This window comes from Thunnus maccoyii, chromosome 23, assembly GCF_910596095.1.
Source record: "Thunnus maccoyii chromosome 23, fThuMac1.1, whole genome shotgun sequence".
NCBI classification, from domain to species: domain Eukaryota; kingdom Metazoa; phylum Chordata; class Actinopteri; order Scombriformes; family Scombridae; genus Thunnus; species Thunnus maccoyii.
In genome coordinates, this window is record NC_056555.1 from 6,946,098 (window position 1) to 6,965,045 (window position 18,948).

The window sequence follows — 18,948 nt, forward strand, 5'->3', positions numbered from 1 at the left end:
GTAGTTCAATTATAGATAACTCAAAATACATCTTTCCACAAGATTATTATGTTAATGGATTCTTTCCACCTAAATAAGGTATTTATAACAATTTAATCTTTTATCGTAATATATTTATAGACCTCACTCATGAAATATGTCATGGGTTAACAGTTCTTTTAGGCAATGCAAATTATACCTCATCCCTGATTAATATCCTGTAATTGTTTCCCATACTTTCTGTTGCTCCCAATATTTAATAATTCATTTTCATTTTTGTCAAATGTGCTAAAAGGCTTTTGTGGCATTTTAGCTTAACCCCATGTCTAGACATCAAACGTGTCAGACTCGTTTTTCATGCGCAACAGATACTCTCTCATTTCAATTTATGCACCTTTCTGCACAGGCTCACATCTCACGGGCATAACTGCAACCTGAAGCGTTCATTAAATGCTTCAAGTCTATTTTCCTCCATTTTATGTGCATCACTATAGTCGTGTGTATTGTGCTCTGAGCATTTCCACTATGTGGGTGACCTATGCTCGACATTGCATCTGACCACCTCCAGTGTAGACACACAGACGACGCGCTCGCTGCTGCTGCTGCTCTGCTGATCATGCTACATTTGTTGTCTAACCATGGGGTTAGTTGAAATGTTATTTCAGACATTGCAGTGTTTTCAAGATGGTTTACTGATAGCGGCAATTTGGCAGCAAGGAAATAAACAGTGCAGTCATTTGTTGATTGTGTGCCTTACAAAGTTGAATATTGTGAATGCTAAACTACTCCAAACTTGTGCAGTCCTTCCATTACCAGAAGGGAATTGCTTATCAGTAATAGTTTTATGTAATCATGGTGAAATAAAGTGAACTTTTGTCTTGTTAGCTAGTTTTCTGTTATCATACACGTTTAACAACATACCACCGAAAAACATATGTAAGTATTCTACTGTCATTAAAATCCTGACTTCTATCACATCTGTATAAAAAAAGAAAGACGCTCACAAAATGTTTTGTTTTCAGTTAAAGTAAACAAATCTGCTTTTTTTTCCTTTTTTTTTAAAATTTATTAGTGTTTGAGCCTTTTACAGCCAGGCCTCTTGTATGAGGCAAAAATACTGCTTCACACTGAGCTCTCCAGTTAAGCCTCAGTCCTCTGCTGATGGCCGCTAGGAGCAGATGGCTGTTAATTGCTTTTCTTAAGGGCATCTCACTTCAATATTACAACAAGGTGCATACAGGGAAAATTACAAATAAATTAAAATACAAAACACAGTCGGTAATCACTGAGCACTCATCTGTTACAAAGAAAACTAAAAACATCTTTTCAAAAATTGTTTTCAGTCCGTTTTCAGTGTCTCTGGATGACCAAACATTTTTTCTTAATGCTCATGTCCAAGTCAACTCCTTCTCCGGGGAAAAACCGAGGTGGATTTATTTTAGAACCTTGGATTTAAGCAGTGTCAGAGGGGTACCGGGGGAATTACGCAGCGCGGCAAGTTTGGCCAGGCTCGCCGGTCTGGCCAGCCAAGCCTTTCTGGTATTTCAGCCATTGAGAGCACGTCGTCTGTCATGAGGAAGGCAGTTGGCCCGATTCGTGTCCACACACACCTCTCGCACAGCGGGCCGCCTTCAGACACACCATCGGTCTGAACACAGATGAAAGAGAGACACTTTAAAACTTCTGTGAAAATTCTGTTTGATTTTTAGATTTATTTTTTGTCCATCATAATCTTCTATGTCAATGACAAAATCCGTACTACAGTATTCACTACTGAGAGACTAAACAAATGACAATAGGTGAAGCATTCTTGTTCTTACACATTTCATCCGTTTTCTGCACATGATGAAAGATGAGCCGGGAGTGATGCAGTTGGGACAGTTTCCAATGGAGCATGGGAGAGGCTCTCCCACCTTCACCAGGGAGCTGGGCATCTCTGACTTCAGGAAGTATTCCTGGAGATGACAGGAGGTTGTAGTTTCTCCATTACAATGTTGTAGGACACTACAGCCTTTTCTTAAATTCCATGGATAAAATAGCATTTCTTTCATCTCAAATTAAGAAGGGTGAGTGAACGAGAGTGAGTGAAAGAGATATGGAGAGTGCCTCTCCCCTGGACCCCGAACTGACCTCTTTGCCCAGTGGGTGTTTGTTATCAGGATACTACCCAAAAATCAAACACTGACAGAATGGAAACTGAACAGACCTCCTGAGAGACCAATTCCGACCAAAAATTAATTAAAGCATAATTGACCTTTGGGGTCTTTTGAACCATGAGAAAGTATCATCGACTCAATACACATGGACAGAAAATTCCCATCTTCTGGGCCAGGGCCATAAACTCTAACCCACATTCCTGGAATACATGGACATAGAGTCTCCCTGCAAATAGCCAAGTTATGTGATGTTATTCATCATGTAAATACATGAAGAATGGTATAACTGTAACAGTTGTGTGATTATCTGTTGGGGAGATATTAATTAGGGCCCAAGCGCAAGGAACCAACTTTTTGTAGAGATTATTATTATTATTATTATTATTATTATTATTATTATTATTATTATCTCAGTGTAGATGGTTTGAGAAAGTTGAATCAATGAACGTCGGATGTCTAGACATCATGAGAAGTGGTAATATGAAGGTTAATGTTTGATATGTTGATAGAAGAATGGACTTATTACAAAATGAATGTTTAATGTTGAACTGTTTTTCTGAATGGTTTTGCAATATATGGTACATGAAATATTCAGAGATAGTGACTGAAGTGTGAATTTGTGTTTAAAACTCAGAACCTAATTCCCCAGTGTAAGAAAGTTATTCACCACCTCAAGTTGAAGTAATAGTAATAATAATAATAACTTTATTTGCATGCTTTGTGTTGCTTCACATTAAAGAGGTAAAAAAACAAAAGAGAGACATTAAGAACATGAAACAGGAATACATGCATAGAATAAAAGAAGGCAAACAAGAAAAATGGAAAATAGTGCATTGCATTAAAAGAGAGGACAAGAACAGCTTGAAAAGGAAACACAGCTAAAATTCTTAAGTAACAGACATAATCAATCATGAAAAAGAATAAAAATGCAATAAAGTGTCTTAAAGATGGTGGGATTTGGTGCAAGAGAAATGGTGCAAAAATCATGCTATAGAAAGGCTGGGTTAAAAAGAACACCACACCTTAAAAGTCCAGAACAAAGGAATTAAATATTCATCGACAATTTGGCATGGAAACATTTAAAACACACCCAAGACTCAGCCTATCTTTTTCAAATTTATAAAATAAGCCTCAGAGGGATTTTTCCAAAACAATTCTTATTAAGACGTCTCTTTTAGTTGTTTTTCAACCAAGTATATGCATGTTTTATTGAAACAAGTTTACGCCACTGAAGATTTGAGTGTAGTCAGATTAAACTTGATAACAAGAAGCCAACCAAAGCCTGAATCCCCTACTCAGACTGAAACTTCACTCTGGAAGCGACACATGAAACTGGAACTCGGCAGGCTTGCTGACAGCAGTCAGTCACACCAGGAGTTGAACCGCAAAGACTCTTTCAGAGCAGCCTGAAACGTCTTGACTCCTCTCCGCTGGCGGTTCACCACCGCTGCACCGCAAAGACCCAAACCAGGCCAGAACGCACTGAGTTGTAACTTACAGCTAACTACAGCTGAACCAGCACAAACCCAGACCTGCAGATGTGACATCTGTGCAGTAACGAAACTCGTCAACAGTAATGCCTAGCGTGTCTTTGTGATCAAGGGTTGATGTCGAATAATGTTAAAATTAAAAGATAAATTCTTTAGAGAAGTTGAATTAGCGTTCCATGTTGCAATACGTTAGCCTCGAGTCACACACTTCGAACCATTTTCTTTATTATTTTATTTTTATTATCATGTATAGGCCTTATTATTCTTCTTATTTATTATCTTGTGCTTTATCATGTATCCTCAAGATGTTTAGCTATTAATAAATGTCTGCATTTATCATAAGAAGGTATTGTTGTTTTCTTTGAGCACAGTAAATAGAGGTCACTGTTTGGGACAAGAACTTATGGTTATGAGACTGATTCGTTGATTAAATTGAATAAGGGTTAGTGCTTCCTCCTGAGACTAACATATTCTAACCAAAAAGGGAAGTGGTGCCCACACAAGGTTATGTTTTATATTAACAAAAGTGTTCAATGTTAGAGCAACATATACTGGAAGAACACAGCCAATCTCTTTTCAAAATAAAATCCTAGTTAATGCGAACATGCAGAACATATTTCAGGTATTTATTTCGTATGAGAAATGGTTTTCTGTCTTTGCGAGGAAGTTTTTGAGGGCAACAGTCTGAGATGGTGGGCCCCAGCTAGTCCCGTTGAAGGGTGTGGTTTAAGAACACACTTTCTCAGAACTGAATCATACCCCAGATGTTTCCCAGTGGCAGAGTATGGTGGGTGTGAGAAAGAACTGTCAGGCTGAGTTACAGGAGGAGGTCCTCATGCCCGCCTTAATGTTCACTCCACATGGACTGTGAGAGGAAGTCCTGGGGGGCGGGGGGTTGTTCTCACTTATTATATATAACGTTATTGTGTGATAGACTGTACAGTGACAATAATTGCTTCAACAAGTAACAATGTTAACAATGTTGCTGGAGCCGTGCAAATATTTCCACGATAAGACACGGGCCAAAATACACAAATGCTGACAGCTTAGGTAGACAGAGCTGCTGCCGCCATGACAAATCATATTTGTCTACAGTAGTGATAAGGATAAAATAGGTCATAATAACATGAAAAATAATTTGTTATAACATTCTTGTGAACTAACAAGGGAAAAAAATCCTTGTTAACTAACACAAAATTGCAGCACATGGGTCACAATAGAGAATGCATTGACTAGCCTCCTAGCCTATACAGATACACACCAGATTGGCTAATTATATGTGAAGTCTGAATAAAGTCAATAACGGGTGCCTGACACTGAAGCAACTAAATGGAATTAACCCATCGTTCATTTTATTACAGCTGTGCTTTCCTTATTGTGACATGTCTTCATTGAAAAAGGTCCATTAGGACTGTGTGTGTTGGTCCAAATGGGTTCCTCTCCATCAGGATACCCAAAAGATGTTTCCATTTGATCCAACAGAAAGCACAAGATGATGAAATTCATTAACAGCAATGTGAGATGGATGACTGAATATACTGTAGTACTTTGTGAGGAAAAACTGCATCTCCGATAAAACAAAGAATTCTAACATAGTACCAGAGTGATTAACCTGGATTAAAGTTAACTAACGGATCGCTCACCAACACGTCAGCTTGTTGTCCAGACAGGAATTCATTCTGTGTGGCTCATTTTCATCATAAACATACCGTATATATTTAATGGGCACTAGCAATCCCCTTCCACTTCACATCTGTGAGGAATTTACAAATAGAGGAGAAGTTTGGAAATTTGCAACACTAGGATTATTCAGAGTTTCAAACAACAAAAGTTCTCATGGGAAAAACTGCAAAAAGCAAACATTGCCAGATGTGTTTGATGGAGGATTACGCCTTGAAAGAAGCACTGCAGCAGCAGCTAAACTGTGGCTCCTACAGCAGTGGGAGAGATGGAAAAGCCTGTCTGTTAGTCCCTCGTCATAGAATGTTGTACAAACATTTCTGGTCCCTCTGGCGCCACAATGACCTTAAAATGTGTAGTTTTGAATGAAATGTTGGATGGAGTGCCCTGAAAACTTGTACAGCTGTACTTGGAATTTAGTGCCAATTAGTAAATGCTAAACTAAGAAGGTAAGCATGTTAGGAGAGAGTCTTGAGGAGAGTCTTGTCTTTTCCGGCACTGTCAAGGTGCAAAAATACCAATGATTGAGTGATTAAACACATTTGCTTTTTGGATGTCATACATCAGTTAGCTGTAGGACACCAGCTGGGTCGTATTTATATAGGTCACTGATAACATTATAAGCAGCTTGGAAGGAACTGGAAGCGACCTTGTGATTTAGACTGCCAACAATTCAGCTCCTTCTAAAAGCACATAATACATCTCCATTTAGAAATCCTAAAAGCCTACACAGCAAATTATGTTTGACTTCTGCTTCTACTGCGGATACACTGGAATTTTGATCTCTGACAACATTACGTTTTCCCCCAAGCATTTCCTGAAATAAAAGAATTCCATTAAGCTAAACATTTTCAAGTTCCTTATTGCCACATCTCATACACAAGTACGAGAGAGTACAAATCTTAGGTTTCAGCTCCTCAAACAATGCAGTAAGGAAACTAAGAACAAGAGTATAAAACATGAGTGTGTGTAAAGTGCATGTGCCCTACTTAAAATATATAAATAAATATCTATATGTGTATGGACAAATATATGTGCTTATGTATGTGTTTGTGACATCAGGCAGGCTGCAGGCCGTCTGTATCCGCTGTTCACAAGCCCGGTGGCCTGGTGGAAAAAGCTGTCCTGGAGACTTCTGGTCCAGGCCTTGAGGCTGCGATAGGTTGAAACAGGTCATAGTTGGGGTGGCGGGGTTTTGTTCTTTTTGTTTATTTTGTTCTTTCCTGGCTTATAAAGATATTTTTCCCAGTAATGATGTAATACCGCAAAATGGCCCAACTGTAAAATTTCCTACCATTTCCGAAAGAACTGACCTATTACCGACTTCAAAGAAATTCCATTACAAGCACTTAAAACACTTGACACCACCTATACATTTGAAATTGGACAACAACAGCCACCTACATAGTCTTGACACCAATTTTAAAGAAGTTTAGAGAATGCAGGAAGTGAAACTGCTCAAAAACGTCATTGATTCTGAGCAGAGGATGTTCTAAACTTATGTTGTCTGCCCATATGTGTGATAAGAGTTCTGAGGAAAACCAAGTGACGGAAGTGGTCGATGATATCAGGAGGACAAGATATGACAAGATATGACTTAATATGTAGTGGCAATGCACAGAAGTAAGATGCATTGCTTGGTTATGTCCTACCCCAGCCACTGTGAGGATGTGGCGGATGTTCTTAGTGATGATCAGCGAGGTCTTAGCACGAGTCACCGCCACATACAGCAGGTTCCACTCATCGTCTGGGAATTTAGCTGAGCAGGAAAGAGAAATAAATATAAGAGCTAAAGGTTTGCTTCCCAGAAGAGCTATCTACAGTCAAAAATATTGTAATATCTGCGTTCAAAGTTAACTACTAATCAATGGACAAACAGGAAAGCATAGCTATATACAAAAACCTATAATGTAAAATATATGTAAAAAAATAAAAGAAAGGTTTATCCAAATAAACACCCACAAAATGAGAAGGCGGGATAGTGGTGTAGCTCGTGCCTGGCGGACGGCACCTTGGCAAAGTCATCGGTGACCATCACGGTGTCGAACTCCAGACCTTTAGCCTTGTGGACTGTTCCGAGTATAAAGTCTGGAACAAAGCAGCAAACGTTGGCAAGAGTGAGAGTGCAGCATAAAACTGCATACAACAACTGAAAAACTTCACATATTGATGCAAAATAAGTAAAGCTTTACAAATATGCAACAGATTTCCAAAAAAAAACCTTCCTTTTTTTCCAGTAATTTCCAAACTGGAACGCAATTACACTAAATTTTAGTGAATTTAGTATTCATGCAGATGTTAAACTATAAAAAAAAACTGAAATTATGAAAGGGCAGAAACAGGAAAACCACATTATTTATTCTATTCTTCTGTTAGTACATGACTCATGTTTAAATATGAAATAAAAGGAACCAAATACTGGCAAACATGAGAGTGGTCATTATTACAACACAATGAGTCACGCTCAGTCACTACTACTGAGACAGAAACACTACACTAACTGTTTGTTCTCATTTTAATTTAATTTTATCGTACTTTACGTTATATTTTTGATGTTTGTCACTTTGTCACGTACAACCGATACTTTGATGAGGCCTTCATTTACATCATTCATTTTTTTCAGCCTTTTTGTGCATACCTGCTTTGTACATGTCACTTTCAAAGCATTTGTCCAGGCATGTCACCAGTTTGGGGATGCGACTTCCGTATTTTTCTACGGTGTTGAGTTTGCCCTCCAGCTCGTGATCCTCTGTCTGCTCGGCGTACTTCTTCAGGGCCCAGAAGGCGTTCCGACTTTTTCTCGCAAAGGAGCGGATGAGAGGATCCTTGATGGCTGCGGCGGAGCAAATTCAACATCACCGTCAAAAAGGTCGGTTTATTTAAAACAAATACATCACAGGCTAGAGGTGTGCGTTGGTAGGAAACTCACGTCTTCGTTGTTGGTCTGCTCCTTGCATCAGCTGCCAGATGTCCAGGATCCTGTTTAGGCCGATACTTGTGACACCCTGTAGGAAGAGCTAGACCTGTAAGTGCCTGATCAATAAGCCAACTTTTACAAAAATTAATCGCTTCTTACAAGCTTTAAATGCCTTCTACTGCCTTTAAATGAAGAGAGAGATGAAGAAAAGTTAGCTGTAATAAGACTGAACCCTTCATCATAACTTCATCATTTAAAAATGCTTTCATTTCTTTTCTACGCAGCCCTGCAGTGGGCACATTTACCAACCTGACAGAGAACGTGTATAGTCAGACAGGCTGTTTAGTGCTTTTTGACACTTGACAGAAAGCAATTCATCATCCTGTTAGAATTAGAACCTCTTTATTTTGCAGGAATTTATACTCTGCATCCTATTATATTGTTATACTACATACCCATCCTAACTATTTTCTGTCACTCTGTACTTTTCCTTTAATTTGACATATCTTCATAATGTAAAATATGCTTGCTACTACTTCTTTCCATATATGTGTGTGTGTACACTCACTCCTATGTAGTGGAGGCGGCAGTGGGGGTTGGCATCGGTCAGCTGCACTGCTTGGGTGAACACGCTGGAATTACATCTGGACAGGATGGCCGTCTTCCCCCGGCAAGGACTCACACCCATCCTCAAAGCCGCTGCGACCTTGTCTGCGGCCTCGCCGCACACGCCGCCTGTTGCACACACAGACATGTCAACAAAAGAAAAAAAAAAAAAAAGGGAAATGGAATATTTTTAATCTTTCCAAGGAAGGAAATCATGTCTGTTTTTAAGGAAGCTTATGGTAAAATATTGCGGTATTCACCTTTCTGCTTTCCTCCTACTAGAATCTTCTGGACTTTCTTGCACACTTTGAGGATGGTGGCACCGACATAGGCGATCTCAGCACCGAACCGGAAGCTCTGGACAAAGACAAGGGAAACCTTCACTGTTACTGCGAGAAACTTATTCAGAATGAAGAACAGCGTGCCCCAAAGATATGGGTTAAATTGAGACTATATGAAAAAAGTGACGGCTATTACAGCAACATCTCAAGCTGTCTGAACCCAAAGCTGTTTAAACTCAGTTTTCACTCCCTTTATTGATAGTTTTTCAGACAATTGCTATATGATTCAGGGAGGCCTGCCATATAATGTTGTTTTCATGATACCTTTGCTCCATCACATGTTGTTCTTCACATTTGCAATGAATGTTTTGAGCTCTGGCTCTACAGTTTCCATTATGCCTCAGGTGACGTAAACATGAAAAGAGTGAGGAAGCCGTGGGCTACATCAATAAGCAAGATCTTGAATTTTAAGGGGGCTTTTTTTAAAAGAGTAGTTTAGAGTATCCCTGGTTCCTCTGTATAAGAAATTCAATGACCTTAATTGCTTCTATGTGTGTGTACCTGTGTGAGGTAGAAGATGTGCGTGTGGTCGACAATGTGCAAGGCGTTGACGGCTCCTTTGAAGGTGTAGATCTGCTGGTGAGGATCTCCGACCAGGATTTTCCCACAGCGCTGAGACAGCAGCACGTCCATGATGGCTGGGAGGAGAGGGAGAGAAAAGTTTAACATAATAATCACAATCATTATGTTTTCCCCCCAAATCACGCAGGACTGCATAACACACCTGGAGTGCAGTCCTGGGCCTCATCGATGAAAAGGACGTCGTATTGGTGAGACAGGGAGGGATTTTGGAGCTGCCACAACTTAAGGTAACCTGGGAATGAAAAAGTTCTGCTGAGCACCTGCAGCGTTCCTTCTATTATAAACAGAATTATTGACGTTCATCTCATTTATTTTCAGTTGGCGTACCGTCGTGGGTCATGAAGTAGGCGTCGGTGTTTGTCTTGACGAGTTCTTTCATTTTGTTCCAGATGTGCTGCGCGTCGCGGACAAACAGCTGGGATTTAAAAATAGAAGTTTACAGGACAGTTTAAATATTACTTACTTATTATTACTTTGCGGTGTCTCCTTGTTCTGAGTTGTAATATCATTTGTTAACTTTGTAAAACAAAGTCCATAAATACAGAAGCCAAGATTTAATCTTTAGTGAGGTTTGTCATTCATTCACCATAATTTAGTCTATAAGCCAGGGATCTGTCTTTTGAGTCAAAATTGAACTGCATGTTTTATTTGACATCCAGCAGAGCAGTAAGTCCTGAGACTGTGTGTCACTACATACATTAATATGTTCATACAGTACCTGTTTTTCTAGAGGATCGACACCATTGCTCGGGACATGACTAGTGGTGATGGTCTCGTCCGCTGAAGCCATGAAGGTGTTGAGAGTTGTGGTCACGACTTTGGATTTACTAAAGCCGCCGCGGCCTTTAGGTAGGACAGAGTTGATGGCGAATGGCTTCAGGTTAGAGGTCAGCTTCTTGATAAAATGGTACCTGCACGGGGAAGATCACAGAGGCGTAAGAAATGATGTGGTTTAAAAATGGAAATCACCTGATATACCTTAAAAAAAACACAAAGAGGAGTTACTAAAGCAAACAAGCCTAAGTGAATGTTATTCTGCCTGGTTATAATGAATACTGAACAGCATGTTGAGTATTTCTTATTTTGTTTATTACAGATTTAATATGCAAATGTTGAATAATGCAAAAACATGCCACACACAGCCACCTCTCTTTGTACACCAAAACTCAAAATCCATGACTGCCGCTGAGAGGGTCCGAGGGGCAACTTTGATTCTCACCTCCTCCCGATGTCCTTGAAGGCCAAGGAGTGGACAGTCTTGCAGTGCACGTTGCGAGGGAAGCGGCGCTCCGCCTCGACGGCCACTGACTTGTTGAAGGCCACATACAGGAAGCGGAGGTGTGGTCGCTGCTCGGCGTACTTCACCAACGTGGTCGTCTTCCCTGTACCTGCGGCAGACAGCACCGACCTCTCAGCTCTGAACAGTTGCACTGACAAAATTCACTACTGGCCCTCAACGTTTACAGAGACGTTATGCTGAACATTTACAGCTTTTGGACACATTCATCGCTACCTGCTAAACATATTCTTCATTAACTTCAGAGCCGACATACAGCCCTGACGAAACCTGTTTAACATGGTAGAAAGAATGCAGAATTTGGGTTTTAAACGAAAAGTCTTGAAATGAATTATCTACAGAAAGAATGCCCCCTGGTGATGTTTCAGCCATTCTACACTTAAACTGGTGTTCCTATTACACACATAAAGTGCTTTGCATGTGGTGGAGGGCTACAGATCTAAAAATTATTAATGTTTTTTTGTTCAGATGTAAATACTTTGGGTCTGAGCTGGGCCAAATAGTGATATCGTCTTTTATTTCCATTGTATTATTATTAAGTGAGCTCTTGGTTGTAAGAAATGATGACTATGTGGACGGCTGAAGTGCCATCAGCAGAGTTGGTTGCTTTTGTACCTGCAAAAGCCATGATCTTGACCACATGGTCCGGCTGGATGTCGTGGCCGAGGATCTGCTGCTGCTCACGTGTGAGCTGAATCTGAGGCCGTCTAGTAGAAACACACAAACACAACGCTAAACACACAGACATGTACTGTTCGGTCTGTTGGCTGTTCTACAAACATCAGTGCTTAGAGAATCCTGTGGTTAATGGTTGATGATAAATTCTATTTTTATCAACGAGTTACAATGTCCTACTTGTCGCAGCCCTACAACAGTATGCAAAAAGTTGCGTAAACACCGTCTTTAGTGCTGAACTCTTTCACCCTTCAAGAATTTCGCAACTCACCCGCTCTGAGAGCCGATAGAGAAGGGCCCGTTCTCCATCAGATGAAGCACATAGTAGATGTTGTAATGCAACCTGGAGGAGGCAGAGAAGACAAAAACTTGTGGGAAGGCTGACGAGCGTGATGAGTGAAAATAAAGAAGCTGACACTTTTCAGCTCTCACCTGTTACTGATCGGAATGTTGCTCCTCTTTATCGCCAGCAACATCATGGCCATGTGGCTGAGGTACTCTGTGATGGCGGTGTACGACATGCAGCCGGAGAGCAGCGACACCAAGGCCCGCACGTCGCCGACGCTCTCGCTTAGGATGAGTATGACGGCCATGGCCGCGTACGGGTTGGGACCCTAGGAATCGGACACAAATTATGTGAAAACCTTAAAGTTTCCGTAGACGTCATGTACAAACTGTAAACCTGTTCAGTTCATACACAGGTCGCTCTTGAAAGAATGATGACAGCATCCTACAAACATTTGGAAGGGTACCATGAAGAAAGAAAAACATATTTTTGAGTGGAGGGGGACTGTGTGTGTGAGACAAACCTCAATGTCAAGGTTTATACACTTTGGAACGTTAGGAATTCGTAATCTGATGGAGGCTTCAGCCTGAGGGAAAAGGCGATGTTTCTTAACACACTCCAGGACGTCGTCAGGTCTCACACGCTCACCGACCTTATGCTGGGCCATTACACTGAACAACATTACACAGACAGGATAATTACCACAGTGAACATTTCAACAACAAGTGCCCAACAACCTTTCCATACTTTTGCTGATGATCCACAACTTTACATTTGATCCCAGTTGTAACCAGCTTTGCTTTTCTACAATTGGTCAGCTTCGTCTGAAGTTTTGCTTAAGAGGTTTTTATGTCTTTGTTGTTTGAAAGTGAAAAGTTAGATATTTATTGTGATGAGACTCTTCTTTGTAAATGCAGGGTAGCTAGAATATTTCCATTTCTCTACGAGAAAATGTGAACATACATAACAAGGTGTCGTATGCTGTGCTGTGACGATGCTGGGTCTGTTATGCTGCTGCTTTTCAGGATGGAGAAGACCTCCCCCACTGTGTCCTTCTCCCTCATCATGTAGCGGTAGTATTGTTTCTTGAAGGGCACGAACTGCAAAAAGGGAACACACACATCAACAAAAGTGCACAACTGCCCTGCTTTTGTTACATCCTTTCTACTAAGATAATGTTATTTAACTTCTCTCTCACACCTTGCTGCTAACATATAACTTGATATAACTCTGTGGTCTGTTTAACCTTGGTGTCCTGGACGATGTTCCTCCAGCGATGGCAGACGAGGCTGACGTTACGGTAGAGGTCCTGGGCAGGGAGGAGCCACAGTACCTGCCTCAGCACCTCCTCTGGAAGGTCATCCACGCAGCCCTGCGGCCGCAGAAGGGCCCTGCTGCTGCCCAGGAGCCCATAGTGGGCGTCAGGGAGGGCCTCCACCTCATCTTGCTCATTGTGAATGCCACCGTCACATTTATCAAATTCCGCATCATCCCCGAACATCTCTGCTGTTATTCCCTCCAAATAGTCTACCTCCTTCTCCTCTGCCTCAGGCTCTTGCACTGTCTCAGCAGCTAAGAGACTGAAATCGTCAACCTCTTCCTCCTCCTCAGGGTCTGGCACCATCATGGCAGCTAGCAGGCTGACATCGTCATCCTCCTCCTCCTCCTCCTCCTCCTCCTCCTCCTCCTCCTCCTCAGGGTCTGGCACTATCATGGCGGCTAGCAGGCTGACGTCGTCATCCTCATCCTGCTCCTCCTCTTCCACAACCTTTTGTCCATTTGTACAGGTGGAGGAGCAGGGCTGAGCAGATTTGTGCGGGCTGGAACTAATGACACCAGTCACTGAAAAGAAGTCTTTGACGCCCTTCCGTTGCCTTGCGGGACTTCCTGAGGCAGATGCTGGTGGTAAGAGGAGTGAGTAAGAAAGGAAAAGATTTAGTGACTGACATCAGTTTTAAGCCAAAGACTGATGAACAAAAGAAAAGGGCTGTTCAGGCATTATTCTACTGAACAAAAAAAAAAAGAAGAAGGAATTCACATATTGTCGCTCTGTCTGTTACATGTTACATTGTGTAAAGAAAAGTGATGTGTATGTATGAACTGTTAGTTTAGAAATACATCTTATCATAAATATGTCAAAGGGTGTGACAGCAGAGGATTTATTGCAAATTACCCCACTTCTGTCGCTTGGTGGGAGTCCTGGGGTAAAGCCCCTGGTTTGGGTTGCGATTGCCCTGCCCCTGGTGGATGGTTTGGGGCTGGGTGAGGGCGTACGTGCCTTCTGCACATTGTCCCAGCTCATCACAATCTTCTGCATTCATGTGCTTCCTCTTGGCCTTCCCTAGAAACCCACCCAACATTTAGTCATGTAAGCACAATAGAAAATGTACTCTATTCAGTCCTTAGCAGACAGCCATATCCTCCATTAAGATATGACTCAGATCCCTCAGGTCATCTGACATTACTTTTTCTATGTTTAAAAGAAAACTCAAAACCTTTCTGTTCTCTCAGGCTTATGACTAACCAGTTTCTTTCTTGAGTGTGTGAGGCTGGACAACCTTAAATTTTTATGTTTTTTTTTGTTTGTTTGTATGTGTGCTTAACTTGGTGTTCATTTTAGGTTGTTGTATTTCTGTATTGTTAAACTTTGCTTTAAAACGATTTTACATTGTTGGTAAATTGTTTTCATGCTGATGTTAAGCATCTTGAACTGTCTGCCAAAACTGACATGACTTTATTGGCTTGTAGCAAGCGGCTACGTCAACTACAGGGCTATAAAGTTTATCAGTGTGGATGTCAGTAGAGTTTAGAGTATCATTATGACCCAAATGTTGTTTCAGAGGCTGTTGAATCCTGACCAGGACAGACTTGTAAAAGGAAAGTAAATATCGTCGTTTTGAACCTAGGAAAATTAGCAACTTTAACTTGTATGTTTGCATAAAACGCAGCGAGTAGTATGTAAGCTATTTTAAAACTATTTGTCTCACACATACTTTAATGTTTGACTAACGTTAGAGGCCATAACTTTATTTTCGTTTACCTTTAGCAGCCACCTCCATCTTCGTTGTCACTGCATCCGTGTTTTAATGCCAAAGCCACGTAACTTAAGAGTTCACAATTTGTTTACCGAGGAAAAGTTAAAAACTTAGCAGAAATGCCGTCCTCATATTATTTATTAGCTTTGCTTGTGCAAAAACAAACGAACCTTCAGCGCCAACGTTAGTTAGTAACGTTAAAAAACGACTGTTACTAGCTTGTTCATGTTCATGCTACACCAACCTGTCCAAAAAATGTGCCGCCTCACTTAATGTCAACTAACGTCAACTATCTTACTTTACTGATTGTATTTAACGGTTTGAAAAGTGAGCAGCTTTGCTTTCAGGTAGCGAGAGACATGATTTAAGTAAATACAAGTAAAGGCTGTAAAGTTTGTGTTGGTGAAGAAGCCACATGATTGGATGGCGCTTCTTCTTCTTTGAATTCTATTGGCAGTTGGCAAAGCAGCTTTAAGGCGCAGTATCACCATCTACTGGACGACAGTGTTGAGAGGTGGAAGGCTGACCAGTCCAAACCATAGACTGTGTATACAGAAGGGTGACAAATTAAAGGAAAACTGGTACAGTTCTGAATGCTTGACCCCTACAGTGAGGCGATCTGGTGGCTCTGTTATGTCGTGGGGGACATTTTGCTGGCATGGTTTGGGTCCACTTGTCTCCTTAGAGAGAGACAAGTGCTAGCAGGCTGACATTGTCATCCTCGTCCTGCTCCTCCTCTTCCACAACCTTTGGCTCTTGGTTGGGAAAAACCTCTTCATTGAGTCCATTTGTACAGGTGGAGGAGCAGGGCTGATCTGATTTGTGCAGGCTGGAACTAATGACACCAGTCACTGAAAAGAAGTCTTTGATGCCCTTCTGTTGCCTTGCGGGACTTCCTGAGGCAGATGCTGGTGGTAAGAGGAGTGAGAAAGAAAGGAAAGATTTAGTGACTGACATCAGTTTTAAGCCAAGGGCTGATAAACAAAAAAAGGGCTGTTCAGGCATTATTCTACTGGACAAAAAAAAAAAAAAATTCACGTATTGTCGCTCTGTCTGTTTACATGTTACAGTGTGTAAAGAAAAGTGATGTGTATGTATGAACTGTTTAGAAATACATCTTATCATAAATGTGTCAAAGGGTGTGACAGCAGAGGGTTTATTACAGATTACCTCACTTCTGTCGCTTGGTGGGAGTCCTGGGGTAAAGCCCCTGGTTTGGGTTGCGATTGCCCTGCCCCTGGTGGATGGTTTGGGGCTGGGTGAGGGCGTACGTGCCTTCTGCACATCGTCCCAGCTCATCACAATCTTCTGCATTCATGTGCTTCCTCTTGGCCTTCCCTAGAAACCCACCCAACATTTAGTCATGTAAGCACAATAGAAAATGTACTCTATTCAGTCCTTAGCAGACAGCCATATCCTACATTAAGATGTTAATTCCTCTTTTTGTTCACCACAGCTGGGATTCCTCTTAACAATCAAATCTCTATGGTTGACTACAGTCCAAGAAACAAGTTTTTAGGGAAATGTAATATTACAACATTGGGCTTAGCTGGGAGCAGAATTTCTGTATTCATGCTCACATTCTCTGAACAAATATACAGAACAAATAAGGGTTAATTTGCAGGGTTGACTTCTTATGTAGCCCCATAACAGTATATACCATGAATAATAACCACAAAACAGTCATATTTTTTATGAATAGTCATTTATTAATGAAAAAAACAGAATAAAATTGTAAAATTGTATTTACAAAACTGAATTTCATCTCCATCCCAGTGTTCAGCCATGTTCATTTGCAATGATGATCCAAAAGACACTTCTTTTCTTCTGAAAAGTAAAGATGAACATCCCACTTGCTGCATAGCGTGTTGGTTTATCCTTTATTGCAGTGTCTGCAGCGTCCTCTTCGTCTTCACTGGAAAATGTGCGATTTTTCAGCAAGCGATACCTTGTCACGGGACATGGTGTGTTTGTTTGTCTGTTTGGGGCTTGATGTCCATATAATCACTGGCTGGGAAGTCAGTGGGTTGTTGGTTTTTTTTGTCCACTTCACTGGCATCTTCATCTGCCTCTTCATCACTCGCATCAGTGTTGTCTGATTCCATTTCAAAATCACTCTCTCCATTTTGGATGGCAACATATCCTGCACACTGTATAGAAGACCTATCTTTGCTGGTTGCATTCAGAAATGGAAAAAGTAAAATCAAATAATAAATATATGTATTAATGATACATATAAGTATTATACTGTATGAGATAACCTGAAGGAATAGATATGGTGGTGGACCAAGTGTTCAGGATTGAGAGCCAAGTATTTTCCAGGCTAAATAATATCAGTGCAAATTAATCCTAATTCATTTACACATTCCACTAAATTCACACAATACTGTCTGACTAGCCTATTCTGCTCTCTACTTATCATACCTAAAGGAGTACTTGCCTTACCCCAAAACATTTACATCCCTAAACCAGGACCATTCACACCTGTCCCTGAACAATGCAACAACCACCCCCCAAAACATTCAGAACAGTCAGAACCTGTTTCTAACGTAAGAGGCAACTATTTGGGCAAACAAACAAAGCCCAGAAAAAAGCCGAGGATCAGTTAAATCTGTTTTTTAACTGATAAGATACAGATACAGTTTCTGCTACAGATAGAGCTTCAAATACTGCAACCAGAAACAGTTTATGCATTTGTTCAATTCTTGTCTAAACTCAAAATTTTAACAGAGGAAACAAATTTAGAACTTATTAACTATTAACTAGTTATAGTGAATCATCAAAGAAATTATATTTCTTTTAGTATTTTTTCCATATGTGAACATGTGAGGAGTGGTGTCCCCATGTAATGTGTGAGGTGCACATGCTATTTTGACTACCACTCTAAGCCAGCGTTGTAGAATTACAACATAGACATAACAAGCTCAAAATCAAGTTTGATGAATGTATTCCACAATAATTAAGTATCTACATGTTCTAGACATTGTAATCATCACAAAAAAAAAAAAAATTCAAGGCATGTTACTTACTACTTACTACTTACAAATCCGGTCCAATAAAACAGGAAGATGAGCGTGACGGAAAGTTTGCAGGTAGTGTGAGTTTATGGCCAGATTGCCAGACTTATAAACACATTTACTATCCAATAGCATTGCAAGGATAAACAATAGGACCCATTGACTATGTAAATATGGCCTTTAAAAAAAAGCATTTACAGATTTTTTTTAGGAGAGCTAAAAGTGATTGTTGTAATATGACAACAGTGGGCCTTACAGGGTTAATTGTATTTATCGGTTTGAGAAGTGAGCACCTTTGCTTTCAGGTAGCGAGAGACATGATTTAAGTAAATACAAGTAAAGGCTTTAAAGTTTGTGTTGGTGAAGAAGCCACATGATTGGATGGCGCTTCTTCTTAATTGAATTCTATTGGCAGTTGGCAAAGCAGCTTTAAGGTGCAGTATCACCACCTACTGGACGACAGTGTTGAGAGGTGGAAGGCTGACCAGTCCAAACCATAGACTGTGTATACAGAGGGGTGACAAATTAAAGGAAAACTGGTACAGGTCTGAATGTTTGACCCCTACAGTGAGGCGATCTGGTGGCTCTGTTATGTCGTGGGGGACATTTTGCTGGCATGGTTTGGGTCCACTTGTCTCCTTAGAGGGAAGGGTCACTGCAAATCAATACAAAGTTGTTCTGAGTGATCACCTTTATCCAATGATGAAACATTTCTATCCTGATGGGAGTGGTCTCTTCCAGGATGACAATGCCCAAATTCACAGGACACGAGGGGTCACTGAATGGTTTGATGAGTATGAAAATGATGTGAATCATATGCTATGTCCTTCACAGTCACCAGATCTCAACCCAATTGAGCACCTATGGGAGATTTTGGACTGACATGT

At 40.8% G+C, this 18,948-nt stretch overlaps 1 protein-coding gene across 2 annotated transcripts; it reads right to left on the reverse strand.

Moving 5' to 3' along the window:
* Window positions 1-999: 999 nt before the first annotated feature.
* On the reverse strand, window positions 1,000-16,415 carry fbxo18 (F-box DNA helicase 1). 2 transcript variants are annotated; one of them, XM_042403261.1, is made up of 21 exons: window positions 16,220-16,415; window positions 15,792-15,952; window positions 13,256-13,777; window positions 12,973-13,109; window positions 12,533-12,680; window positions 12,156-12,337; window positions 11,995-12,066; window positions 11,664-11,755; window positions 10,971-11,139; window positions 10,470-10,662; window positions 10,079-10,166; window positions 9,894-9,983; window positions 9,671-9,807; window positions 9,089-9,185; window positions 8,791-8,957; window positions 8,235-8,310; window positions 7,944-8,138; window positions 7,268-7,393; window positions 6,958-7,064; window positions 1,800-1,934; window positions 1,000-1,627 (listed from the first exon to the last, which is right to left on the reverse strand). In XM_042403261.1, exons 1-21 carry the CDS (start codon window positions 16,356-16,358, stop codon window positions 1,442-1,444), a joined length of 3,219 nt encoding a protein of 1,072 aa, XP_042259195.1. In that variant the 5' UTR covers window positions 16,359-16,415; the 3' UTR covers window positions 1,000-1,441. The 2 variants fall into 2 exon arrangements, with proteins under 2 accessions (XP_042259195.1, XP_042259193.1); XM_042403259.1 differs by lacking the exons at window positions 15,792-15,952; window positions 16,220-16,415 and adding exons at window positions 14,183-14,350; window positions 15,050-15,486 and having other exon boundaries at window positions 1,002-1,627; window positions 13,256-13,908.
* Window positions 16,416-18,948: the final 2,533 nt, after the last annotated feature.

Excerpts from the sequence above, each read along its gene's own strand:
- fbxo18 (XM_042403259.1), bottom strand. Across the intron at positions 13,110-13,255 it reads ACATCGTCCAGGACACCAAG|TTCGTGCCCTTCAAGAAACA; the intron begins GTTAAACAGACC and ends CCCTTTTTGCAG. Across the intron at positions 10,663-10,970 it reads TTCAAGGACATCGGGAGGAG|GTACCATTTTATCAAGAAGC; the intron begins GTGAGAATCAAA and ends TTCCCCGTGCAG.